Below are 27696 nucleotides of genomic sequence, written 5' to 3'. Positions count from 1 at the left end.
GCATGGGTGTTGATGAGCAGATGAGGGCTGGCTGGCGTAGGTGGATAGCTAATGTTTTTAGCATAGCTCTGTGAGGTCCGGTTGCTAAGTTAGCTTCAATGGCGTCGTTAGCAACAGCATTGTTAACCTTCACCAGGCTGGAAAGCATTAACCGTTTAGTTACATGTCCATGGTTTAATAGTATTGTTGATTTTCTATCTATCCTTCCAGTCAGGGGTTTATTTATTTTGTTTCTGTATGCAGTTAAGCACGATGCTATCACGTTAGCTCTGTAGCTAAAGTGTTTCGCCGGTGTATTGTCGTGGAGATAAAAGTCACTGTGAATGTCCATTTCGCGTTCTCGACTCTCATTTTCAAGAGGATATAGTATCCGAGGTGGTTTAAAATACAAATCCGTGATCCACAATAAAAAAAGGAGAGAGTGTGGAATCCAATGAGCCAGCTTGTACCTAAGTTACGGTCAGAGCGAAAAAAGATATGTCTTGCACTGCATTCTAGTCCGTCACTCTAATGTTCCTCATCCACGATCTTTCATCCTGGCTCAAATTATTGGGGTAATCGTCGCTTTCTCGGTCCGAATCGCTCTAGCTGCATTGAAAACAATGGGGAAATGTGAGGAGACTTTCAACTGTTGACGTGACGCTACTTCCGGTACAGGCAAGGCTTTTTTTTTATCAGCGACCAAAAGTTGCAACTTTATCGTCGATGTTCTCTACTAAATCCTTTCAGCAAAAATATGGCAATATCGCGAAATGATCAAGTATGACACATAGAATGGATCTGCTATCCCCGTTTAAATTTAAAAAATTCATTTCAGTAAGCCTTTAATTATTATTATTATTTTATTTTTTTTGGTTTTTCTTTCAAGATTCTTCCTAATCAGTTTCTGCCATTCTTAATGGGAAGTCCTGTTAGGTGTTCAGCTCAGAATCATATATTTTGGTAGTTGACGTATATTTGCTAACTGTTATCATTTTAACTTTTTAAGCTAATTTTGTCTTAGAGACGTATCTTTTGATACTTGACACGTGCTTACTGTTAGTATTTCATTCAGCTTTGGCTTGTCAGAGTTCACACGCAATTTTGACTGAGATTTCATTTTTAGTTTATTATATTGTGTATATATTATATAATATTATATATCATACTTGCCAACCCTCCCGTTTTTAGCGGGAGAATCCCGGTATTCAGCGCCTCTTCCGACAACCTCCTGGCAGAGATTTTCTCCCGACAAACTCCCGATATTCAGCCGGAGCTGGAGGCCACGCCCCCTCCAGCTCAATGCGGACCTGAGACTGAGTGGGGACAGCCTGTTCTCACGTCCGCTTTCCCACAATATAAACAGCTTGCCTAACGAATTCAAACGAATGGAAACAAGAATTTCAGTTCATCCAGGACAGTTCGAAGGGGAAGGTGTATGTTGCCTGTAAATATGTAGACCAGACTTCTCCATTGAACACGGTGGCCGAAATGATATACTCATCATGAACGGAGAAGTTAAACAGGACAATACTGCCATCTAATGGATAGCCACCGGAACACTGAAATTCAAGTATTTCTTTTATGTAAATAAAATAAATAAATAAATATATATATATATATATATATATATATATATATATATATATATATATATATATATATATATATATATATATATATATATATATATATATATAGCTAGAATTCACTGAAAGTCAAGTATTTCATACACACACATATATATATATATATATATATATATATATATATATATATATATATATATATATATATATATATATATATATATATATATATATATATATATATATATATATATATATATATATATATATACATATATATATATATATGAAATACTCGAGTTGGTGAATTCTAGCTGTAAATAACCACGCTCCCAACCACGCCCCCCGAACCCCCTACCCCCCACCTCCCGATATTGGAGGTCTCAAGGTTGGCAAGTATGTTATATATGTATATATATATATAGATATAGATACCTCTCTCTCTCTCTCTCTCTCTCTCTCTCTCTCTCTCTCTCTCTCATATATATATATATGTATGTGTGTATATATATATATATATATGTGTGTGTGTATATATATATATATATATATATATATATATATATATATATATATATATATATATATATATGTATATATATATATATATATATATATATATATATATATATATATATGTGTGTATATATATATATATATATATATATATATATATATATATATATATATATATATATATATATATATATATATATATATATATATATATATATATGTATGTGTGTATATATACTGTATATATATATATGTATGTGTGTATATATAGTGTATATATATATGTTAGGCGTCTTCTTGTCTGGTTATGCTTCCTTTTATTTATTTATTTATTATTATTTTCTTTGATAATTGATAGAGATGTCCGATAATGGCTTTTTTGCCGATATCGATATTATCCAACTCTTAATTACTGATACCGATATCAACCGATACCAATATATACAGTCGTGGAATTAACACATTATTATGCCTAATTTTGTTGTGATGCCCCGCTGGATGCATTAAACAATGTAACAAGGTTTTCCAAAATAAATCAACTCAAGTTATGGAAAAAAATGCCAACATGGCACTGCCATATTTATTATTGAAGTCACAAAGTGCATTATTTTTTTTAACATGCCTCAAAACAGCAGCTTGGAATTTAGAGCATGAGGAGGTTGGTGGGGGGTTGGGGGGGGGGGTGTATATTGTAGCGTCCCGGAAGAGTTAGTGCTGCAAGGGGTTCTGGGTATTTGTTCTGTTGTGTTTATGTTGTGTTACGGTGTGGATGTCCTCCCGAAATGTGTTTGTCATTCTTGTTTGGTGTGGGTTCACAGTGTGGCGCATATTTGTAACAGTGTTAAAGTTGTTTATACGGCTACCCTCAGTGTGACCTGTATGGCTGTTGATCAAGTATGCCTTGCATTCACGTGTGTGTGTGAAAAGCCGTAGATATTATGTGACTGGGCCGGCACGCAAAGGCAGTGCCTTTAAGGTTTATTGGCGCTCTGTACTCCTCCCTACGCCCGTATACACAGCTGCGTTTTAAAAAGTCATCAATTTTACTTTTTGAAACCGATAATTTTGAAACCGATACCGATAATATCCGATATTACATTTTAAAGCATTTATCGGCCGATAATATCGGCAGTCCGATATTATCGGACATCTCTAATTATTATTATTTTTTTATATATTTTTGTTGTTCTTTCTTAATGGGAAGTCCCGTTAGGACAGTTGCTGTGTTGGGCAGTAGCTCACTACAAGTAGCGCCGCTACGTAGCTTTACTACATTTCCCAGTAGCGTCGCTACTTTTTGAACTAGTAGCGATTCCTGTAGCCTAGCTATGTTTATACCCTTGTGCCAGGTAGCTTACATCACAGCTATAAGCTACAAAGAAGGACAATGGCCTGCAAATCCAGGGAGGACAAAAACATATGGAGATAATCTATGATGGTTGGTTGGTGTACATATGAAAAAATCCATGGTTGGTTTACAAATGATGAGTCACAATTTGCTCAGGTTAGGGCGAGACATTACGGACTGGCCAATCAGAGGTAAGATAGGGGGGGTCATCGAAAAGGAAGCTAAATCATTACGGACACACACACATGCCGCATGACAACAAGGGAGTCAGAGTCAAAGAATAGCTTCAAGCTGACGACGTTTAAAAAAGAAAAAAGAAACATACCTGAAAATGGCAGCAGGATTCTCTGTGCAGATTTTTCCTTTAGTGATGAAGGAGATGCTCAGGAAACCCACAATGAAGAGTTTCCTTGGCCATATTTAGACACATTTATGCTTTTAAAGAAAAAAACATCCCACACCTTCGTTTTTACTAGTTTATTTGGCAGAGGTGTGGACTCGAGTCACATGACTTGGACTCGAGTCAGACTCGAGTCATGAATTTGATGACTTTAGACTCGACTTGACAAAATGTAAAGAGACTTGCAACTCGACTTAGACTTTAACATCAATGACTTGTGACTTCACTTGGACTTGAGCCTTTTGACTTGACATGACTTGCTACTTTCCCTAAAACCCAAAGCTTAAAAAGTTATTTGGGAGCGCTCCGTATTTTTCATTTTCTTCGTCTGTGTCTATCAGCGTGTTGTTCCTGTCAGCGTGTGTGCTCTCAGTACAACAGCAAATCAGATTAGATCCAGGTTGTTTTCATCACACAGCATTCATCCAATCAAATTGCAGGACAACCAATGAAGAAGAGTTGTCAAACAACGCAGCAGTGAGAAACAATTATGCCAAAGTTGGTTTTCCTTCGGGTATAAAAACTACGACTTGGTCAACAAAAAACGAATTGCCGTATGCAAATCACGCAGGTGGAATATTACAGACGGAGATGCAACAACTTCCAACTTCGTTCGACATTTGCAGTTGCACAAAGAAGGGTACGTTTTGAATGTAAGATAACGTTTATTGGCTAAGTAACGTGACTTTTATTTGCTGTGTAGTTAAATCAGTGAGGCTGTAAACTCACTGCTAACGTTATAACCATAGACATCTTATAAGGGTACGCAGCATCGAGCGCTACTGCCTACTGGCGCAGACGAGACGCGGGGCCGCCATCTTGGAGTGGTGATCCGCTCCACTCAGTGCAATTCATTTGGCAGGAGCAATGAACTGTCAGCGCATTTAATTCATTTTACCTCACTGAATACCACTGATTTTCACGTGTTTTTTTGTTATACGTGTAGCTATGATAACGGACACATGTTTTGGCGTGTTTTATTATTCATAGTTTGCTTAACATTAATAGAATATTCTTATATGCTATAAGTGACCAGATGTCCGACCTACCAAAAGACAAACATAGTCAAATAAAGGTCAGTTAAAATGTATACTATATTAAGAATATGTGTACATATTGCATAAGGCCCTGACATCTAAAAAGTACAACTCTGTTCATTGTTTTGTTCATGTATTTGTTATGTTTTTCATGTGTACGCACACATAAACACACATACAGTATGAGATGAGATCAATGAGATAAGGTAAGAACAGGATAGAAACTGCTGTGCAACTAGTTACAATACAATATGCCATGGAAATACAATGTTAACACTTTTGTACAAATAAGTACAGTTGCACTTGTTTTTTCAAATGTGTTTATTCTGTAAAGGAATGAGTTAAATGTTTAAAATGACTGGTTAATAGTGCTATTATGAAGTGCAATGTCAGCACTATTGCAATTTCAAATGCACTTGTTTTAATAAATAAATACAGCGTTTTAAAAGCATACACAATATGTGTAAATATATTGGTCTGTGGTTAAAAGGACTTGAAAGGACTCGAAACTCAAAATGCAGGACTTGGGACTTGACTTGAGACTTTCCAGTCTTGACTTTGGACTTGACTCGGGACTTGCCTGTCTTGACTCGGGACTTGACTCGAGACTTGAGGGCAAAGACTTGAGACTTACTTGTGACTTGCAAAGCAATGACTTGGTCCCACCTCTGTTATTTGGTAAACTAACAAACAACACAAATTTAAGAAGACATATAAGGTGAGTTGAGTTCATGAAAAGTTTTACTGCGCATAACCATTATCAACTGTTCCCAAACAACACACGAGTCATTGTTTTTTTGTCAAGATTTTAAAAGCTGCTGTTTTGTTTACTGTGGGCAAAGAAAATGAATAACATTATAGGGGTGGCCCAAAGAAAAGGCAAACTAAAATAAATACATAAAGTGGGATTTGGGAACCCAGGAAGGGAGTTGTAGGGTGTCCCCAGCTAAATGACAGATAGTTAATAGTAACAGACCCTTCTTGGGACCATTTGGTTCCATTTGGACACTCTCTGTTACATTAACATTGATATTGTACATGTGGGCCCATGGATAGAAATTCCGTTAAATAGGGGGCTGTAGCTTAATGCATTTCAAACTTGGGGTCCTTGTAATTTAAATGGATGATGATAATCACTGCTAGAGCCGTAATACCTGTAAATCTTCTCTTATGGGGGTCCCAGGCATGTGTTTTTAAATGGGGGTCCACAAAGCTCATGAATGTTAATTTAAGATGTAGTGTTGATGTAGCACACTACTTTTGCAGTGTAGCTTGTAGTGTAGCTTGCTACAATTGTCTGGGGATATCTTCTCTTGTAGCTTTGCTACATTTAATCCAGAGTAATTTGTAGTTTAACTAACTATATTTTCAGTTGACACAGGAGAGTTGACACAAAAAATTACTTGCTCACTTGAATGTTCATTCATACATGCAATAAACAAAAGTAAAAATAAACTTAAATTCATTAAAAAGTAATACATTTGTAAGAATTAGACTTAGACAAACTTTAATCATCCACAATGGAAATTGTTCCACACAGTAGCTCAGTTACAAAGGATGGAAAGTGTAAGGATGGAAAGGATAATGCAGGTATAAAATAGACTAAAAATGTACCGTAGTAGCAATATAAAATATAACATATATGTAATATTTACATAATATATGTACATGATCAGTAACTACAGGGAGGGTAGCACTTACTGGGGATGCAATGGTACGCAGTAAAATACCGGTCCCTCCTGCACAGGACAATCTGCCCCTTTTGGTTTTGTAATTAATTTTTCTGTGTGTGTGAGTGTGTGTCTGTGTGTGTGTGTGTGTGTGTGTGTGTGTGTGTGTGTGTGTGTGTGTGTGTGTGTGTGTGTGTGTGTGTGTGTGTGTGTGTGTGTGTGTGTGTGTGTGTGTGTGTGTGTGTGCAAAAAGCCCTCGCTGCAATGTCATGTTGTGCCACTACCATTACTATTACATTCTGGAACTCTATCCTGCACACACACACACACACACACACACACACACACACACACACACAGACACACACTCACACTTAATCACTAAGATTTCCATGTTTGTTTTTTGTGTGAAAGGAAAACAACTTCTCGAGCTTGTGAGAGTCCAAATATATTTATTTAATGTACATCTACACAGTATTGTGAGAGCGTTCCAATAAAAAATCATATTTTATGATTTTCTTTGGGTCTCTCTGTGAAGTTGCAGCTCATTCTTCGGCATCTTTTGTCTGGAAAGGATTCACACAAAGCATGGCACCTGTCATTTTAGTGTCCAACTGAACAGATGGACTTGTTTGTTTTCATCCTCTGACTTTGATACTTACTTTTCCGATTTCCCGACTTTTGGCCCTCAGCTTGTTGACCTGGGATTCTGCAATGTCAGCACGCTCCTGAGCTTCTTCTAGCTCATGTTGGACCTTCCTGAGCCTGGACATGTGAGTGTTGGCCTGCTCCTCCTAGGGATAAGGGTGGGGTATTCAACACCTGATTAACATCCATGACAACAAAAAATATAACTTTTCTGTTTTTTATTCAGACTGCTATACAACAAAGTAGAAATACACTCACTGGACACAACATTATCAATATTATATTTATAAAGGTACAATATTTTTTTAGAGATCCTGGTGAGTAAAGTCTTCACTGCTGCACAGCACTTAATTTAAGACTATAGAGTGTTAAAATTCGGAGTAGATATGACACTCACAGCCTCCTCAGATTGCCTCTTGTAGGCTTTAACCTTCAGCTGCAGCTTGTCTACAAGATCCTGGAGTCTGCTGACGTTTTTCTTGTCCTCCTCAGTCTGTTAGGGTGTTACAGGAGGTTAGACAACTATTACTGTAATTGGGAAGTTAAAAAGCACCTACCTGATAAGAGAGCTCCTTTACTCTTCTCTCATATTTACGAATGCCTTTGATGGCATCTGATCCTCTCCTCTGCTCAGCTTCTACCTCGGCCTCAAGCTCCCGCACCTAGAACAAGATGCAGGTCTCAATGTTGGTTGTTCTTCGTTTGAGATCACGTAGGCTGACATCTTTACCCGAGCCTCCAGTTTCTGAAGCTGTTTCTTGCCTCCCTTCATGGCCAGATTCTCAGCCTCATCCAGGCGGTGCTGCAGATCTTTGACAGTTATCTCCAGGTTCTTTTTCATCCTCTCCAAATGAGCGCTGGTGTCCTGCTCCTTCTTCAGCTCCTCTGCCATCATAGCAGCCTGCAACACAACAACCATGACTGTAACATTAGCCTTTGAGACGAATGACAGTATGAAGTAGGACTCACATCAGTGATGGCCTTCTTGGCCTTTTCCTCAGCATTTCTTGATTCCTGCACAGCATCCTCCACTTCACCCTGGATCTGGACAAGATCAGTTTCCAGCTTCTTCTTGGTGTTGATAAGGCTGGTATTCTATTTGAAATGAAGCCAATGCTTAATTTCAAGCTACTGCATGAAAGACAATTATTTGCTGTCTTGTATGTCAGACGTTAAGAGTACCTGCGAGTGAAGCAGACCAACACGCTCACTGGCATCAACCAACTCCTGTTCAGCCACTTTGCGGCCTCTCTCCGTCTGCTCCAGAGCAGCTCTCAGCTCTTCGATCTCAGCCAGCATCAGGTTGTTCCTGCGCTCCACCATGGCAACCTGCTCCTTCATGTCCTCTTGACCTCTGAGAGCTTCATCTAGATGAAGCTGGGCATCCTGTATTGCAAAACATTGACACAGAAATCAGCACCTAATTCCTTAAACCAGTTCTTCCTAATATCAGTACCTTTAGTTGTCCCTGAACATTTCTCAGTTGTTTCTGTGCTTCAGCTGCCTGCCGGTTGGCATGGCTAAGCTGAATCTCCATCTCATTCAGGTCTCCCTCCATCTTCTTTTTAATTCTCAGGGCATCGTTCCTGCTCCTGACCTCAGCATCTAAAGTGCTCTGCATGGACTCGATCACACGCTGACTGTTCCTCTTTATCTGCTCTATCTCCTCATCTTTCTCTGCAAGCTTTCTATCAATCTCACTCTTGACTTGAGTTAGTTCAAGTTGAACGCGAAGAATCTTGGACTCCTCGTGCTCCAGAGTAGCCTGTGAACAGGGAAGACGTTTATTAGCTAAGGCAAAGAAAAGCCCTTTCATTATGATGACATACTAATGTACGATGTATAATGTAGATATTATTCATTATTTGTGTCCGTGATGTGATAATGGTTTGTTACCTCTGCTTCTTCCAGAGCTGTTTGAATTTCAGACTTCTCGCTTTCCACTGTCTTCTTTCCCTTCTCCAGCTCATGGATCGTCTTTCCAGTCTCTCCAAGTTGCTCGCTTAGATCAGAAATCTCCTCTGTGAGAGCGTCATCATTATATAGAAGTATCATTTGTAGGATAGTTTTTAAGTTGCAGTCATGATGAACGATATACGTACTAGGACGCAATGTCATGTAAAAATATGGAGTTGATCCCCGTTTTACAACTATAATAGTGTCCACTCTTCTGAGAAGACTTTCTACAAGATGTTAATCTTGTCCGTGGGAATTTTTGTCCATTTGTTTTTTGTTTTTGTCCAAAGCCCCCATTGATGAACTACAGTAATTAACCAAGCCATATGTGTCAAGGGTTTGTATAGTATTGTTGACTTGTAAACCATCTTACCATTGTAATTGTTAATCTTTTGGGTAAATCAGCTGTATAATTTAAAAAAGAATAGAAAAGCTTACGTTGCAGGTTCTTGTTCTCCCTCTTGAGGGTCTCCAGGTGATCCAGAGCTTCCTCATAGGAATTCTTCAGTTTGAACATTTCCGTGCTGAGTGAGCGGGCCTCCTTCAGCGCTCCTTCCAGCTCTGCCTGGCTTTCCTCATATTTCTGCTTCCACTCGGCAAGAACCTGAACACATCACAAATGAGCATCTTCAGTCACCTCATGTTAAACATTGAAGTTAAATAACATTTCGACAACAAAATACAAGCTGACCTTGTCAAAGTTCCTCTGCTTTTTGTCGAGGTTGGCAGCCAGAGCGTTGGCTCTCTCCACGTCGATCATCAGATCTTCCACTTCACCCTGCAGCCTCTGTTTGGTCTTTTCCAGAGAGGCACACTTCGAGTTCACTGCCTCAATGGACTCCTCTGCATCCTGGAGACGCTGGGCAAGCTTTTTCCTTCAAACACATGTATTTGTTTAATGATTGTGCTTTTTCCTATTAGGGATATTCGATTTAACAATAAGTGACGTTATACTGCGCGTGTCATGGCTTACTTTGCCTCCTCAAGCTCCTCAGTGCGCTGAATGGCATCAGTCTCGTATTTGGTTCTCCACTGAGCAACCTCACTGTTGGCCTTGGACATGGATCGCTGCAGCTCAGCCTTGGCCTCCTGTTCCTCTTCATACTGCTCTCTGAGCAGGTCACAGTCATGACGAGCAGACTGGACAGCGTGGGCCAGGGCGTTCTTTGCCTGCCACCCAGAAGAATACTCGTGTGAATAGTTGTTGCTGATTGCTGGATCTCGTTTTGCTTTGTGAGTCAGATTTCATTGACTGTTACCTTAACTTCCTCCTCAATGTGTCTCTTGAGCTCTTCAATCTGCTGGGTGTAACCCTGCTTGCCTCTTGTGAGCTGAGACACCAGGGCTTCTTTTTCCTCCAGCTGACGTGTAAATTCACCTAATCAAGAAATCCAAATAAAATGATAACCCAAAACAAATTACGATGCCGGCGCTTTTATCAACAACAAGTAGTATAGATGTTATGTGAACTGATTAAACAATGTGATGCCCGTGTGGTTCTTATTGTGTCTGAAAGAGGTGGTGCCTACCATTCTCAGTCTGAAATCTTGCTTTTTGTATGCTAATGTCATTTAGTTGACGAACATTTTCATCATTCTTGGACTTTAGCTCACTCAGTTGATCCTCTAATGTCCTGCACATCTTTTCAAGGTTGATCTGGTTAAAAAATATTTCATTAGCATGATACCATTACTCTTTTTTTTTTAGTGCTTGAGTTGGGAAATGCTCTCACCTTTGATTTAACAATGGACTCCATGTTGCTGCTGAGGTCGTCAATCTCCATCTTGTATTCACTCTTCTCCTTCTCCAGCTTCTGCTTGACACGCTGAAGGTTGTCAATCTGCTCGCCAAGTTCTGCCACGCTGTCAGCCTGCTTCTTGCGAAGAGCTGCAGCGGTGGCCTCGTGCTGCAGGGTGGACTCTTCCAGGTCGCGACGCAGCTTCTGGAACTCAGCCTCACGCTTCTTGTTCATCTCGATCTGAGCAGAAGTGGCCCCACCGGCCTCTTCAAGTCGCTCGCTGATCTCCTCAAGTTCCCTAGAGAGATCAGACCTCTGCTTCTCAACCTTGGCCCGAGCAGCACGCTCAGCTTCAATCTCCTCCTCCAACTCCTCAATGCGAGCCTGAAAGATATTTATTTTAGTTTCTTTTTTTTTTTAATGTCTTTTTACAATGACATTTGTTAGTAAATACCTGAAGTTCTTTTATCTTTTTCTGTAGTTGAATTCCTAGAGTTTGCTCATCCTCTATCCTACTCAGTATTTGGCTGATCTCAAAGTCCTTTCTAGAAATGGATAGTGGTACAAGTAATATAGTGTATTAAAGTGGTGTGTCATTTATGAATACAGTATATGGAATACATACTTCTTTATTTTCTCATCAGACTGCTGCTTGTCATTTTCCAGATCCATTAGAGATTCCTGAGCCAGCTTCAGATCTCCTTCCAGCTTCCTTTTAGCTCGTTCAAGATCCATACGAAGCTTCTTTTCTTGTTCCAGGGATCCTTCAAGCTATTAGGAATATATATGTTTATACAATACATGGTGTGACTCTTCACATTTTCTACATAATGTCGCTCACTCACATCATCGACTTGCTGTTCCAGCTTTGTCTTGGCCTTGGTCAGAGTGTTGACTTTGTCTTCCTCTGCTTGAAGATCGTCCAGGGTTTGCTGATGGGCCTCTTGGAGGGCTTTCTTTTCTTTAGTCAACTTGGCGATGGTCTCATCTTGAGAGGCCATCTCCTCTGTCAGGTTTTTTACCTGCGCAAACATTCATACATTCGAGTGGGGGCACTGTTTAGATTTATGTTGAGGTGGCAAAAGACAAAAAAATCATCTTAAAACCTTGTTCTCAGTGGCATGTTTCTCTTTCTCTACTTTAGCCAGAGTAAGCTCCAAGTCATCAATGTCTTTCTTCAGCTCAGAGCACTCATCCTCCAGCTTCCTCTTTTTGGCTGTCAACTCAGCGTTGATTTCCTCCTCATCCTCTAGCCTCTCTGTTGTCTCTTTCAGTTTGGCCTCCAACTGGATTTTGGCTTTAATTAGCCCCTCACACCTTTCTTCAGCATCAGCAAGGTTCTCACCATCCTAAAAAGCAAAACAAGCAAGTCCATGTCACTGCTCGAAGGAGGGTATGTATTTGCAAGAGCAAGACGTTTTGGGCTTACAGATTGCACTTGCAACGTGAGGTCATTCTTCTCCTGCAGGAGAGAAACCATCTTCTCCTCCAGCTCCTTCTTCTTAGCCAAAGCTTTTACAAGGTCCTCCTTGGTTTTTTCAAAGTCTTCTTTCATTTGTGCCATCTCCTTTTCAGTCTCTGCACTCTTTAGCAGAGGCTTAATCTTGAAGTACAGCTTCATCCATGGCCATGTTTTAACATTCATAAATGAGCGGATGTTGTACTGGATGGAGTAAATGGCTTCTCTGAAAATAGCAAAAGCAATAGTCAGTCAAAGGTGTTATTTATTTTTTCTTGATGCGAAACTGCTGTATGTGTTGGCAAACACTGTACCTCCTTTCCATCATCTTGACAAACTCTCGTCTCATAAGGTAGCCTCTGCACAGAGCCTGAGTCATTGTGACCAACTCAGCCAGTTTCTCATCTCTCATCTCTTCTAGTGTACCCAGCAGGCCGGCTTTGAAGAATACCTGAAAGTTATGACAGTTACTTTCTACTTCTTTTAGTCTACTGATAATTGCAATCTTTTAACATGTTTTTTTACACCACCTTGGTATGGCCAAACTTGTACTGTGTGTGATCTACATTGATGGATCCCAGTAGTTTCTCTGAGGCCTTTTTATTATCAATAAACTGACCCTCAGGGATGACGCTAGCATTCAATACTTTGTATCTGAAAGTAAAGATTTTATTTAGGTAGGATGCCTTACTTAGACTATGTAAGAAACACTGCTAATACTAGATCTATGCTACAGGTACCTCTGCTTAAAGTCACCATATTGGATTCTGCTGGGGAAACCTTTCCTGCAGATTCTGATGCCTTCCAGCACACCATTACAACGCAGCTGGTGGATGACCAAGAAGTTCTCCATAAGACCTAAAAAAGCAGAAAATAGTAATAGTGAGAATACATTAGATTATAATGCTTTGTTAGTAATCATTGGTGGACAATTACATATTGTATATCTATATACTAATATAATAATTCAATCAGTTTATTTGGCTATATTAAAAATTAATATGCACAATCATCAATCATTTTATAATGGTAGTAATGAAACCTTTGTAAAAGCCATGAATGCTAAAAAATGTAGTGTTGTACTAGTTTTGGAAATTGGTCCTTGAGCGTGAGGTGTCTTACCTGGCGTTTTGGATTCGTTGGGAATCAGGCAGCGCACAAAGTGAGGATGTGTGCACCTTAAGTTTGTCATCAGTTTGCCTAGATTCTCCTGATGGATTAAGATGACATTGCATTTACATAAATGGAACTATGTGCGTGTGTGTGGGTGTTTGTATGTATGTGTGTACAGTATTTTACTTACTCTGAACAATGCAGACACCGTTTGGAAGGAGCCCCCCTTCTTCTTGCCACCTTTCTTTGCGCCTGCACTCTCAGCTGTCGGTGCAATTACAATGTTATTAGTAAAACGTTTTCCTTCTAAAAAATAGTACATCCTACCTTCTGCTAAGGCGTGGGATGCATACAGGTAGACCAGCAGCTTGATGGAGGACTTCTGGTAGAGCTGAACAACTGAGTCGTTCAAGGGGTCTTTGTTCTTGTCCAGCCAGCCGGTAATGTTGTAGTTCACAGTGCCAGCATAGTGCACCAAGGAGAAGTGGGCCTCAGCCTTGCCTTTGGTTGGCTTCGGCTTCTCGAAGGACTTGTTCTTACCAAGATGCTGGTCATACAGTTTGTTCTTGAAGGTTGTGTCTGAAGCCTTGGGGAACATGCACTCCTCTTCAAGGATGGAGAAAATGCCCATTGGCTGTAATGACATGTCAGCATTATATTATTCATTTTATTATGTACTATTTGACAAGGTTTTCTCTTATACCTTCTCTATAAGCTCTATGCAGGCAGCCAAGTCCATGCCAAAATCAATGAACTCCCATTCGATTCCTTCTTTCTTGTACTCTTCTTGCTCCAGAACAAACATGTGGTGGTTGAAAAACTGTTGCAGTTTCTCATTGGTGAAGTTGATGCATAGCTGCTCCAAGCTGTTGTACTACAGAGGTAAGGGAGAAACAAAATAGTTTTCTTTTCATTTGACAAATAACAAAAAACATTTGTATCAGTATACTTACATCAAAAATCTCAAATCCAGCAATATCCAGGACACCGATGAAGTAGCTTCTGGGCTGCCTGGTGTCCAGCATCTCATTGATTCTGATCACCATCCACAAGAACATTTTCTCATAGACAGATTTGCAGAGGGCACTGACAGAGTTGTTTACCTGTTGATAGAAACTGACATTCATTGGGATTTTTTTGATAGAGCCAAAGTGTTAATGAAGCACTACTCTGTACCTGAGGCACAGTCTGACTCTTAGTCACAAACTCGTTTCCAACTTTGACCCTGGGGTAGCACAGAGCTTTCAGAAGGTCAGCAGAGTTCAGGCCCATGAGGTAGGAGATTTTATCAGCCACTGAAAACAGGATTTAGGCAATCTCATTAACAAATGTTCAACAAAAAAATGTTATCCATGCTTGATGGCCAACAGATCTGTGACATACTCTCAGTGCCGTCTGGCTCAGCTTGCTCTTCACGCTGCTTCTGCTTGAACTTCATGTTACCATGTTGCATCACAGCTCCAGTCAGCTTGTACATGCTGACTTTCTCCTCAGCAGTAAAGCCCAGGATGTCAATGGCAGTCTGTAGAAATGTTAACATGCAGCAAGTAAGTTACCTTTGTAACGAAAAGACAGGGATTCACTACATTTGGAGTGGATTTGATTATCGTCTTACATCAGTAGCAATAAACTCCTCAATGTCATTGATGCTCTTTACAAGAATTTCTCCCTGACTGATCATGGGATAGTCGTAAGGGTTGGTGGTGATGAGAAGAGCCTCTGCATGAACATAACTTGATGTTAATTCTTGCTACCTGGCACAATAAAAGTAGAAAGTCTGAGGTCAAATCATTGATGTACCAAGTAGCTCTGGTTTGTGGCCGGTCATCAGCTGATAGAAGATGTGGTAGCTCCTCTCAGCCGACAGCTGGAAGGTGACACGGGACTTCTCCAGCAGATCTGTGAATCGCACAGTACAATGTTAGAAAGAATGCACAAAAGCAAAGTGTGATATCATCATATCTTGTCTTACAAGTTTCAATATCTGCTGAAGCCAGCTTTCCCGTCGTGCCAAAGTGAATTCTGATGAATTTACCCTATTCAAAAGTGCACGTTTAAAAAATATATATTTCACAATCATTTTCGAAAAAGATAGATAGATGGCCACTTACAAAGCGGGAGGAGTTGTCATTCCTCACAGTTTTGGCATTACCATAAGCCTCCAGCAAGGGGTTAGCGGCAATGATTTGGTCTTCCAGTGATCCCTTCATAAAGACCACTTTTGTGATATAGTTCGTCAAATCAAACGTATGACTTTTGCTATATTTTATCTCACCTGCATTTTGCTGGCAGATTGTTCGGCTTTCTTTCCTCCAGCCACTGCGATTGTCGCAAAGTACTGGATGACACGTTTGGTGTTCACAGTCTTTCCTGCACCCGATTCTCCGCTTAAAGTGAAAACATTATTAGTGGTTTATTCATTTCATTCTACATTGTACTTTTCTTTGAACAATATATGAGAGGCCAACATACGTGATGAGGACTGACTGATTTTCCCGGTCTGTAAAAAAATTATTTGATCATATTTATATTTGCTATGTGCTGCAGTGTCATCTTCAGTGTGTTAAGAGTACCGGTACACAAAAGCTTGTTTCTTGTATACCTTGGAGCATGAACTGATAGGCATTATCAGAGATGGAGAAGATGTGGGGTGGAGCCTCAATCCTCTTTTTGCCTCTGTATCCCGCTACGACCTTTGAGTCGTACACTGGGAGCCACTTGTAAGGGTTCACGGTGACGCAGAACAACCCGGAGTAGGTCTGGAAAATGTTGTGAAATGTTGGCCATCCACTTTTAAAACACTAATATCTAATTTAGGCCTGACTCACATAGATCATCCATGCTGCATAGCGCTCTTTGAGGTTATACAGCACAGAAGGCTCGCTGAGGTGGGTCATCATGGCCATGTCCTCAATCTTGTCATACTTTGGTGGATTCATGGGGAAGATTTCGTCCTCCTTGACTGTCAGAGTCTGATATAGAAATACAACATTAACAAAACTGTATTAGTGGGCTTTTACAGTGCTGTACGCTTAGCTTTTTAACTAGTAGCACGGTGCTACTAAATGAAAAAAATTAGTAACAGATAATTTTTTGTGTAGCACAGAACATTTTTTGTAGCAATAAGAAATCCTAAATATCACAATTTCATTATTAACACTCAAACAAGGTACACATGCGCACTCATACATATAAACACAATGCCATCATAATTGACCTTTAAGAATGGTGTTTTTATAGGTAATCATTATTATAGGACATACACACAAATATTTTAGCCAGGAATCTGCCAACTGCTTCATGATGCTGTGACATGTTGTCTTCTGAAAATTACGTTACTCGTTACTTTACCAAAAAGTAATTGAATGACTAATTACTAAATTACTCTTTAATAAATGTAATTAATTACGAGGTAAAGTAAATAATTCGTAAAAATTCAAATATCTGGCATAATGCAGTTAAGATAGGTTTCAGTGTGTGCGTGTGCCTTTTAAAAGGCGGTGTCGGTCGCCTAGTGAAGTGTGTTTGAAAAATGCATATTTGAGGTTAAAATAATCTCCATCCACACAAGTGTAGTTTCAAAACTGTCTATGTTTACACATAAACACATACACCTGCTGTCATGCACATTTTGTCCAATCAGAGGCCTGAAAAAAGCAGTAACAGCTGACTTGGTGGCATTAAACTTCTATTGTGTTTATTTTGATATACTATACGTACAATGACATGTACATTATCTTTAGAACCAGCCTGCACTTACACAGAGCCCTGGGAACATTATGAATCTTTTTTTTTCAGTGTTTAAAGCGCACATGCACGTCTGTGCTGCTGAAACCCAACACTCATAGAATTATAACATGTTTACCAACATGGGAATGCCATGTTCACCAACATGGTGATGTATTACATCTGCAGTGACGTGTACATTATTTCTAAAATCAGCACGCACTTACAAGCCAAGGAAACCCTTTTGCATGTTTGAGTGCTTATATCAGTGGCCTAGTGGTTAGAGTGTCCACCCTGAGATCGGTAGGTTGGAGTTCAAATCCCAGCCGAGTCATACCAAATACTATAAAAATGGGACCCATTACCTCCCTGCTTGGCACTCAGCATTAAAGGGTTGGAGTTGGGGGTTAAATCACCAAAATGATTCCCGGGCGCGGCGCCGCTGCTGCCCACTGCTCCCCAAGGGCATGGGTCAAATGCAGAGGACAAATTTCACCACATCTAGTGTGTGTGTGACAATCATTGGTACTTTAATCTTTAATCTTTAATCTTATATAAACCACACAGACGTGCGTGTGCCGCTGCAAAACTCTCATGGAATTATAAAGCATCGATAAAGTGATATAGTACATGTGCAATGAAGTGTATATTGTCTTTAAAATCAGTACACAGTGCAAGGAGGATACTAGATTATGTTTTTTTGTAGTTGCTTTTTACGCGGGTCCCCGGTTGCGCCTGGCTCCATCTACACAAATGGAAGCAACACACGTAAGTTAACTTCATGATTTGTCAATAAATAAGGACTAAACACATAAGATAATGTTGCATCTTTCTCATGACACAGAGCAAAAAGTCTTGCTTGTCAAAGTTGTTCCATCAGGTGGAGGTCCGACAGTGATCTTATCTAAAACAGCTGTATGTCATTGTTGCTGGCGAGAGTGTGCCAAAGTTCATTTGGATGTGTCTTTTTTATTAATGTTGAGTGAAAATAGCAGCATGTTCAATCATACAGTAATTGCTCTTATAGTGTGTTAAAAGCCAGCAAGGCAGAAGCTTTGTAAATGACAGCACACAACAGTGATGTCATCACAAGTCTCTAAATGCATACGCTGAGCAGAGAGTTTTGGAACTCTACACTTTGGCCAGCGTTTGCAAAAAGTCTGCGTTTTTAAAGATAAAAGTGTGCGTTTGCATGTGGACCAGAGGCCTAAACGCAGAGATAAGTATGGGTTTATTAAGTATCAGTGTTCTTGTGGACATGGCCTGAGTCACAGGCATAGCTTGAGCTGTTATGTTAGCTTTAGCAGGCTAGCAGCAGCAGTTTGTTGCAGCTCTTGTGAATCTTTCACTGGTTTGTGTTACCTCTGCCTAATAAATAGATTGAATGTGCTTCCATGGCTGTATGTTCTTATCAACAAACGCAGTATTATTTGGACGCCAAGTTTGTCATTTAAATCATTGATGTGTTCAATATTACCCCCGACCCTCGTAGTAACCAGCACGCAGTGCAGTTTGTGTCTAGTTCTAAGGTGGTGAAAAAAACCTTGGCTTTTTCTGACCAGTTCCTTGCAATATGACCTTGTTTTTGGTGTGTTGCAAGACTTGGAGCTCACACAAAGCCCCGCTACAGCTACCAGACGGAATGATCCAACACATTTCCCAAGACAAAATGCTGCTTTTCTTACATAAAGCTCCTTTAGAAATGAGACTTCTTTTAACCAAAATGATCTGCTCTTTTCATAGATTTCAGTACTAGCAGGTTTAATAAAGACTTACCAAACAAAATCCTTTACAAATAACTTATTTTATCAATTTAGCTTTTTGGGCTCTGTACAATTAATACTGTACTGCAAGGACCTGCCAATTCCGTGTAGTGCTGGGAGTGACCGACTCTTTTTGTGACCATTAAAGCATAAAGTCAGTGTGTGTGTGCATGTGTGAGAGAGTGTCTGCGTTGGTGTGTGTGTGTTGGCATGAGTAAGAGAGTAAGGTTGAATTTGAAGAAAAAATGGATAGTTTTTTTTGTTGTTGCTGCTTTGGCATAGTTACAGTACAGTAGCATTTTGCAATAAAGCGATTGTTGATTGGCCACGTTAATAACACGGGAGATGTCACAGTCGGTCCTTTAAAACGGTCTGAGTGGCTTTTTTCGTTCCGGCCAATCTTTGGATGGTGCTGTGATGTTTAAGTGATTTTACGAACGTGGAAAAATAGTACATTTTTGAATATTTGCTAATCGATATTAAATGTCACGTGTCGCATTGCGATATATCAAAGAATCGATGCACACCCCTAGTGTTACATGGGTCTGAAAGATAAATCCTGCATTGCATTACAGGAAGTATTACCTATACTAAGCAGTATTACCTTCCCACAGATCGTTTCCACGGTGGCTTTACCACCCTCTCTTTTCAGCAGTTTGCCTTTGAGGTACATTTCGCGGGGTTCCGTCACAAAGAACGATGTCTTGGCATCAAAGGGAGTAGTCTGGGCTTCAATTCTCTCTTTTTCGGGCTTACGGAGGAATATGGCTGCCGGGCCGAAACACTCCATTTCTGCGTCTCCACTCATGATGATGCTTTACTGCAAGGATGTTAAAAAAGAAACAAGACAGTGGGTGTGTATTAGGATCACAATATAGTATGTTTGCTCTAAATTTGATAACAGGCTAAGCAAATTAACATGCACTAAAATACAAATTGAAAGAAAATCATAAAATATGGTCATTAGGCGAGATTTGCTTAAAATATAACATGTTTTATTTAAATAAGACATAAGTCTATTTCCCGGGGTAAAAATTGAATTAATAATTAAAGAAATTCATATTACCTAAGTGTTTTTATTAATTATATTTACTGTTTCATCACTGAGGTTTACTGTCTGCTTGTTGCATTAAATGCAAAAATGTTTTACTATTTAATCCTTATGTGTTAATCGTTTTTGTAGTTTGAAAATAATTTGGATTTAATGCACACGTGTGCGATGCACGGTTAAAACAATGCCACACATTCACAGACTATTATTTAGATAAGTGTTCGACAAGCAGAAATAAGAGAAACTACTTACGTTGTTCACCAACCTCTGCAGAAATGTGAATGATGGTCTGGTGAGGATTCTGAAACACAACACAAATAGTTGAGATGTACTGTACTACAAATAAAACCCTAATAAAGAAAGGAGCTTGCTGTTTTCCCTGGCCAAGACTTTGCTAGTGGCCATGCCCTGCATTGTTCTCTAAGCTGCTGGCTGGACTCAGCCTAATATAAGACATGAGGACACTCACCTTGACTCGTCGCCTGTCAGTCCTTGAGGACGTCCTGCCATCCTTCTTATATAGCCATCGCTGGTCAGCAGTCACTTGCTTTTTTTGGTCATGCACTTTTACGCTGATTGCTGGGGTATTTTTTGCCTCTCGTTTCCCCATCCCTGATCAATAGCTGCTAATGCTGCTCACACAAAAGACATGGGAAATACACTGTTGTTTGAATGGGAGCAATGATAATAGTTAATTTGGGTGCACGAAGGGAACTCCATTGCTGTCAACAGCAGATTAAATGGGCTTTAGGAACATGAAGTGCGATGATGCTTTTGCTCAAACATTCAAATCATTTAACTTGAACGATAAAACTACACGCCCCAAAAAGTGATGAATACATGTACACAATGTGTACAATTTAATGTGAGGAATGGCAGCATAGAGGATTCGCTATTCATAGATCAAGACGCATTTTTTCTGAACCTTGTGTAAATAATCTTGTGGTATCTGTTACCAAAGTTCAGACATTGTTTGGGTCTTTACAATAATCTTTCTAATGCACCTTGGCACTGAAGAGTGTCCAACTTTAGCCGCGGAGAAGCGCTCATATGACAGTGACATTCTGCTACAGAAGCCTGGCAAGTTTTTCCTGTGACAAAGCAGCAAAATGCGGCCTCTCCTAAGAACCTGTGAAAACCAATGAAGCGTCTCACTTTGATCAAATCCCAAAGTTAATTGGATTTGTTGCTTGGACAAAAGAGCGTGTAACAATGCTCGTATTAATAGCACCGCATCCGGTCACAGATGACACAGGATTATTTGAAAAGGACATTCTTCCAACGCTTGACATAATAACACAGCTTCCAGAGATTCATTATCTCTCATAAATCATGCCAGGCAAAAGCAGGACATCTGGGATTGACTTAATGGAATATCGCTGTGTTTTAACTTGCCTAAAAAGTTGAAACTAGAAAAGTAGTGCTATGCCAAAAGCCATGCAGTTATTGGTTGAGACAGGGAATGATTGTACATTCTATTTTAGTTTTACAACTTTACCCAACGGTCCTATGATTATATTATGTACTGCATTGTAAGTTATATATATATATATACTGTATACCACTTTACACTTTTTTATATTCCATTATTTTATTATTGTTTCTATTACTGGTAGTGTTTATTTAGTCTGACCTCTAATGTGACTCTTGATGGCTACTTAGGAGCAGTTTGGACTGGAAAAAGGATTGTGTTGCCATATGTCGCCCCACTTGATTGAATGACTTTTGGCCAATAAAAAGCTAATTGTACATGTATACACAAACGTGCTGACACTTGCTGTGTTTTTATCTGTTAAACCAGCATCTTAGAGTCATGAGTAGGGCTGTCTTCGCCTAAGATATTCATAGTCGAATTTGATTTGTTAGATTTTTCCCATCGTCCATGATCAGTTGAATCTGCAAAAAGAACCAATGATGATTTATAGTAGTGTATAGCCTATTAACTGGTCAATAGGTGTCAGTAATGTCACACTGATGTGCTTATAATGTCCAGGGATTTGACTGCAAGGTTGATCATCAGATCAGATTCGTCCGAATCGAATGATCGAATCTAAGGCTATTTGAAGACTGCCCTAATTAATGGGCGGTGTGGCTTGGTTGGTAGAGCGGCTTTGCCAGCAACGTTAGGGTTCCAGGTTTGATCCCCGCTTCCGCCCTCCTAGTCACTGCCATTGTGTCCTTGGGCAAGTCACTTTAACCACCTGCTCCCAGTGCCACCCACACGGGTTTAAATGTAACTTATATAATGGTTTTCACTATGTAAAGTGCTTTGAGTCACGAGAGAAAACGCTACATTAATATAATTCACTTCAATTCACATGGCACTTAAAAAGACAATCAACTTAGCGTAACCATACGCTTCACCCCAAAGCTTCAATTACAAATTGGGTTGGGCCAGATTTTTAAAACATGGCATTTCGGTTGTCAGCAATCAAAATGTAATGACAATACACGAAAGCAATGAAATGTAATAATAAAGCCAACATTTATTCATTGTTTTCCCTTTAAAGTAACTTACATTTGACACAGTGATATCAAAATATGCATATTAACCCAGCAAAAAAAAAGTAATTCAACAGCAACGAAGAAGTGAGTTGAAGTCGTAATCTTTCCGTACTAAAACACATTCAGTACAAAATAAACACATTGATTTGACGTTTAAAGTCTGCAGTAAAATAAAACAAGTGTTTGTCAATTTCACGCCAGTTTAAAACTATGATTTTCTTCGTCTATTTTGCGTTTTTACGGGCCGACAAAGACATGGTTTTGAGTTTGTCTCACAAACTGGTGCTACTCACTTTCACAACAAAGTGATGCAATGTGGGTTGTCTGTTGCTTGGCTACACAGAGTGTTGCATTCACGTCTTTACCCTCAAATGTAGTGAGAAAAACTGTTGCGATGCAAAAGAACCAGCCTACTTTCAGTGTCAACGGCAGTTGTTGAAGTGGAATTTCTCCTAGTTAGCATTGAGGTATTGTGTGGCAGAACGATCGCTGTGGATCGACCACTATTAGCCAAAAATAGTCTAAATCAACCACTTTAAATTCCTTTCAGTTTTAAACAAAAAACTCAGCTGTCTACCTGCACCTCAAGGAGTAACAGCACTCCTTTGAAGACAAAAATGTACAGCTGAGGAGTAAGGGAAGCCATCTATGTCAAGGTTGAAAAACCATCCCTGAACAGAGGAGGTGGTCTGTGACACCAAATGCAACACTGTCCTTTCAACCATTCCTAAAAAAACTCTGCAAATTAGCCTCCAACAAATAACATGAGTTAGAAACATTCTGGTCACAGATGCTCCTTTGTGCCATTTGTTTACAACTGAAAGGAATGTGAAATGAAATGTTTTTTCTAATTACATTTAACCTGTTTTCCACAGTGACTATTACACTTCTTAGAAATGGTATATTATTAGAATATGCCGCGGGCCGTTAAAAAGTTAGCTGCGGGCCAAACTGAGATACTGGTATGCAATGGAACAATAAAGAACATTTCCTCCTATTCTTGTTAAAAACATGAATACCTTTCTAATTTTGCAAAGCAGACCTCAGCATTCAAAGCGAGGCATAATGTCGGGCATCTGAAGGGAGGACACGGTCTCAGCCTCGGTAAGAGTGTTAGCTTATGCCTTGCTATCTAGCTAACAAGTGTGAGACGAAGTTGTGTGAAAAATAACTTTAACTATCATTTTAGCCAAAGTCAGCCAGCTAAACTTTGTCTCCATCAACTCAAGTTAAAGGCCTACTGAAACCCACTACTACCGACCACGCAGTCTGATAGTTTATGTATCAATGATGAAATCTTAACATTGCAACACATGCCAATACGGCCGGGTTAACTTATAAAGTGCAATTTTAAATTTCCCGCTAAACTTCCGGTTGAAAACGTCTATGTATGATGACGTATGCGCTTAATTAATCAATTAATTAATCAATTAATCAAGGTTAATCAATCGTTGAAACGGAAGTATTCGGACACATTGTATCTCAAAACAAACAGCTTTGTTTTCATCGCAAAATTCCACAGTATTCTGGACATCTGTGTTGGTGAATCTTTTGCAATTTGTTTAATGAACAATGGAGACTGCAAAGAAGAAAGCTGTAGGTGGGATCGGTGTATTAGTGGCTGGCTGCAGCAACACAACCAGGAGGACTTTGACTTGGATAGCAGACGCGCTATCCGACGCTAGCCGCCGACCGCATCGATGATCGGGTGAAGTCCTTCGTCGCGCCATCGATCGCTGGAACGCAGGTGAGCACGGGTGTTGATGAGCAGATGAGGGCTGGCGTAGGTGGAGCGCTAATGTTTTTATCACAGCTCTGACGAGGTCCCGTAGCTAAGTTAGCTTCAATGGCGTCATTAGCAACAGAATTGCTAGGCTTCGACAGGCGGCACAGCATTAACCGTGTAGTTACAGGTCCAGTGTTTGGTTCGGTGTCTCCTGATAGTAGTATTGTTGATCTTCTGTCTATCCTTCCAGTCAGGGGCTTATTTCTTTTATTTCTATCTGCATTTAAGCATGATGCTATCACGTTAGCTCCGTAGCTAAAGGGCTTCACCGATGTATTGTCGTGGAGATAAAAGTCACTGTGAATGTCCATTTCGCGTTCTCGACTCTCATTTTCAAGAGGATATAGTATCCGAGGTGGTTTAAAATACAAATCCGTGATCCACAATAGAAAAAGGAGAAAGTGTGGAATCCAATGAGCCCTTTTACCTAAGTTACGGTCAGAGCGAAAAAAGATACGTCCTGCACTGCACTCTAGTCCTTCACTCTCACGTTCCTCATTCACAAATCTTTCATCCTCGCTCAAATTAATGGGGTAATCGTCGCTTTCTTGGTCCGAATCGCTCTCGCTGCTGGTGTAAACAATGGGGAAATGTGAGGAGCCCTTCAACCTGCGACGTCACGCTACTTCCGGTACAGGCAAGGCTTTTTTTATCAGCGACCAAAAGTTGCGAACTTTATCGTCGATGTTCTCTACTAAATCCTTTCAGCAAAAATATGGCAATATCGCGAAATGATAAAGTATGACACATAGAATGGATCTGCTATCCTTGTTTAAATAAAAATAAAATCATTTCAGTAGGCCTTTAAAGCTTTGTCAATTTGCAATGCCGTAAAAAAGGGCACAATAACAAACGCGAACCACACATGCACAGACATACTCACAGAGACAGACAGGCACCAATGCGGAGGTATCATAAGATTAAAAGTACAATATATGAAATAGCCAACATTTTAAGAATTAATCAAAGATAGAATTCTACACATTGAGTTTATTGGTGTGCTAAAACTGCCAAGAGTTAATCAATAGTCAATATACCAGTGTGGAGCTTTTTGAACATCATCACAAAATGCTTCTTTTCTTTTTGAGGATGTTAGATTTTGTGTTTTGTTGTTTGTTTTCATTTCTGCTATTTTAACTGGGTTTTTGTTAACAAAAAAAACTAGGTTACATTTTTTTTTAGAAATTTGCCTTTCCTTTCTTTTAAACGGACAACATTTTAATGTTCATTTTAATGTTTGTAACAGCAAAATGAGCAGCACAGTTACAGAAAAAATAAATATCTATGAATGGATTAGTCGTCTTTGTTGTTACACATGCCTAAAATAGCTTAAGCTGCATTTAGAAGTCGATGGAAAATTTAGAGCCATTAGTTATGTGTACGCTTTATTATCCGCATTATCGTCAAGATAATCGCTGACTAATCGACTATCAAAATAATTGCCCTAATTTACACCACACTTTTTTTTAATTTGGATTATCTGCAGTACATAAAATAGCTTCACAGACCCGAATTATAGTTTTTTTTATTTGTTCTGTGATTCCCTAGCAGTGCCTTTTGTACTTGTCCTAATTGTGCAGTCAACAGGTGCTGAGTTTCACATCTACCGGATTCTCACAAAAGGCACTTGCGTTGTCTCAAGGGTGCGCGCTTATTTTTAAACTCATTCTCTACTGCAGATGGCCTTGTTGTGTGTCCTGACAGACTTGACAGCGAAGATGAGCCCAGGCTGGCGGCTTGACCTTCTCCACAAAAGTTGCGTGTTTGTTAGGGCGACAGGGGAGGGGTGTCTTCTTATATGACTTGTGGTAGTTTGCATTCTTTCCTTGTTGAAAGATGACACTGGAGTGACAAAGATACGAGGCAAGGGTCGAGGGGCTTTGGGGACTTCACACCCCACAAAGTAGTCCAATATATTAAATAAAAATGTGACACTGGATCCCTTTTGCGGCGCGAAAGACAGTGCTTATATGGAGGAAATACAAATATAGACGTCTCCTCAGCAATGCTGGCAGCCTTGAGCTCTCATCAGCGTGAGCTCAGACATTTGTTTAGGGCCTTGGCTCTTATTGTGGAACAGCATTCGCTACGAGACGGCTCTTGTTTCATAAAAGGGATTATATGCTAAGCCAGGAGGCCTGCTTCAGACATAATACATCTCCAAAATGAAGCATTTATATTTATTTATTTCACCTGCACAGGCTAATTAATGGAACTAATTGAATCAAAATACTTTTTGATACAGTTCTTCTCTTTTCAATGAGAATAATTTTTTTAATTTTTTTGTTGAAAGGACTAGTTGGTACAATCCCTGGGGACTCTGCATGGCAGGGGCGTCCTCCTCCCTGAGCCAGGCTTGCACCTGACCGCATACCTAAGTGAGGCTAGGTGACACTGCTGGGAGGCTTTTCCACCATTGGAATAAAGAGTAAGGATGCTCCAAAAAATGGATTACCTTCCAAATAATGATTTTTATTTATTCATATTGTATTCAAGAATCTATTAAAAAATATATATTTATTATATTATATATTATTATATATTTATAAGTAATACATTTTTAGATTCAAAACATTAATCAGTAATTATTTATATTTATTATTATTATTATTATTATCACTATTGATACTGTTGCGTTATTAATTTGTTTTGTTTTTTAGTATTTGAGTATTGTTTTCTGAATTGATTTGTAATTTCTATCTATTGAATAACATTTTGTGATTTTTGTAAATAAAATTGTAAAATAAATGTTTAAAAAGACGTTGTGCATATAAGTCATACGTCAGCAGACAAGAAGACCTTTTGTAACCTGTCACCTGTTTTGAAAAGGTTTTATTATAATTGCATACCAAGTAATATATTACATGAATCGAGAATTGATTCTGAATCAAATCATCATCCCAAGAATCAGACTGGAATCGTGAGCTGATCAAAAAGTAATCAAGAGTAACATCAAGTTAACAAGTGCAGGCATGCACTAATAGGTCTATTTTCATCGCTGCAGGACCTTGACACGCAGCATGTGTTTGGTCACTCAGTAACATTAGCGCCAAGATTTGCAGTTATCTTAACCTGCACGGCGTGATCACGTGATAACAGGCAACAACTTGACCGCGCCGTTTTATTTCCAGCAGCTGACACTTTGACACTAAATAAATCACCTTATATCTGTAAGGGTGATAATATTGCTCTTTTGTCACAGGTAGTTCAATGTATAGAGCTAGAAGAGCTCTATACAATGTATGTGGGGTTTTGATTTGAATGGTAAACACGTTATATTAAAAATAAAAAAAAATAATTGAAAGGGACAAGCGGTAGAAAATGGATGGATGGATGGAATTACTATTATTGGCCAGAATACAAGACAACCAAACAATGATTTTTCAAAACTTGTCATTTAGAAAAAATATTG

The 27696-nt window shown here is 39.4% G+C and overlaps 1 protein-coding gene across 2 annotated transcripts; it reads right to left on the bottom strand.

The window, feature by feature from the left end:
• Positions 1–6971: 6971 nt before the first annotated feature.
• LOC133652852 (myosin heavy chain, fast skeletal muscle) lies at positions 6972–20390 on the bottom strand. Of its 2 annotated transcripts, XM_062051829.1 has the most exons (40): positions 20246–20390; positions 19547–19762; positions 16282–16425; positions 16056–16212; positions 15926–15953; positions 15729–15840; positions 15565–15657; positions 15426–15489; positions 15254–15352; positions 15069–15172; positions 14837–14975; positions 14630–14748; positions 14407–14556; positions 14157–14327; positions 13781–14087; positions 13644–13717; positions 13463–13550; positions 13081–13198; positions 12871–12994; positions 12655–12791; positions 12311–12566; positions 11988–12230; positions 11727–11903; positions 11507–11652; positions 11336–11426; positions 10876–11265; positions 10673–10799; positions 10403–10521; positions 10117–10313; positions 9835–10018; positions 9582–9747; positions 9084–9208; positions 8644–8952; positions 8370–8573; positions 8157–8282; positions 7918–8088; positions 7745–7849; positions 7585–7680; positions 7202–7333; positions 6972–7105 (listed from the first exon to the last, which is right to left on the bottom strand). In XM_062051829.1, the coding sequence occupies exons 2-40, from the start codon at positions 19748–19750 to the stop codon at positions 7085–7087; spliced, it is 5817 nt and encodes a 1938-aa protein (XP_061907813.1). In that variant the 5' UTR covers positions 19751–19762; positions 20246–20390; the 3' UTR covers positions 6972–7084. The 2 variants fall into 2 exon arrangements, with proteins under 2 accessions (XP_061907813.1, XP_061907812.1); XM_062051828.1 differs by having other exon boundaries at positions 13644–14087.
• Positions 20391–27696: the final 7306 nt, after the last annotated feature.

The sequence above is a fragment of the Entelurus aequoreus genome, linkage group LG01, assembly GCF_033978785.1.
Source record: "Entelurus aequoreus isolate RoL-2023_Sb linkage group LG01, RoL_Eaeq_v1.1, whole genome shotgun sequence".
Classification (NCBI taxonomy): domain Eukaryota; kingdom Metazoa; phylum Chordata; class Actinopteri; order Syngnathiformes; family Syngnathidae; genus Entelurus; species Entelurus aequoreus.
The sequence above is the reverse complement of the archived record's forward strand: the minus strand, read 5'-3'. Positions and strand labels throughout refer to the sequence as shown.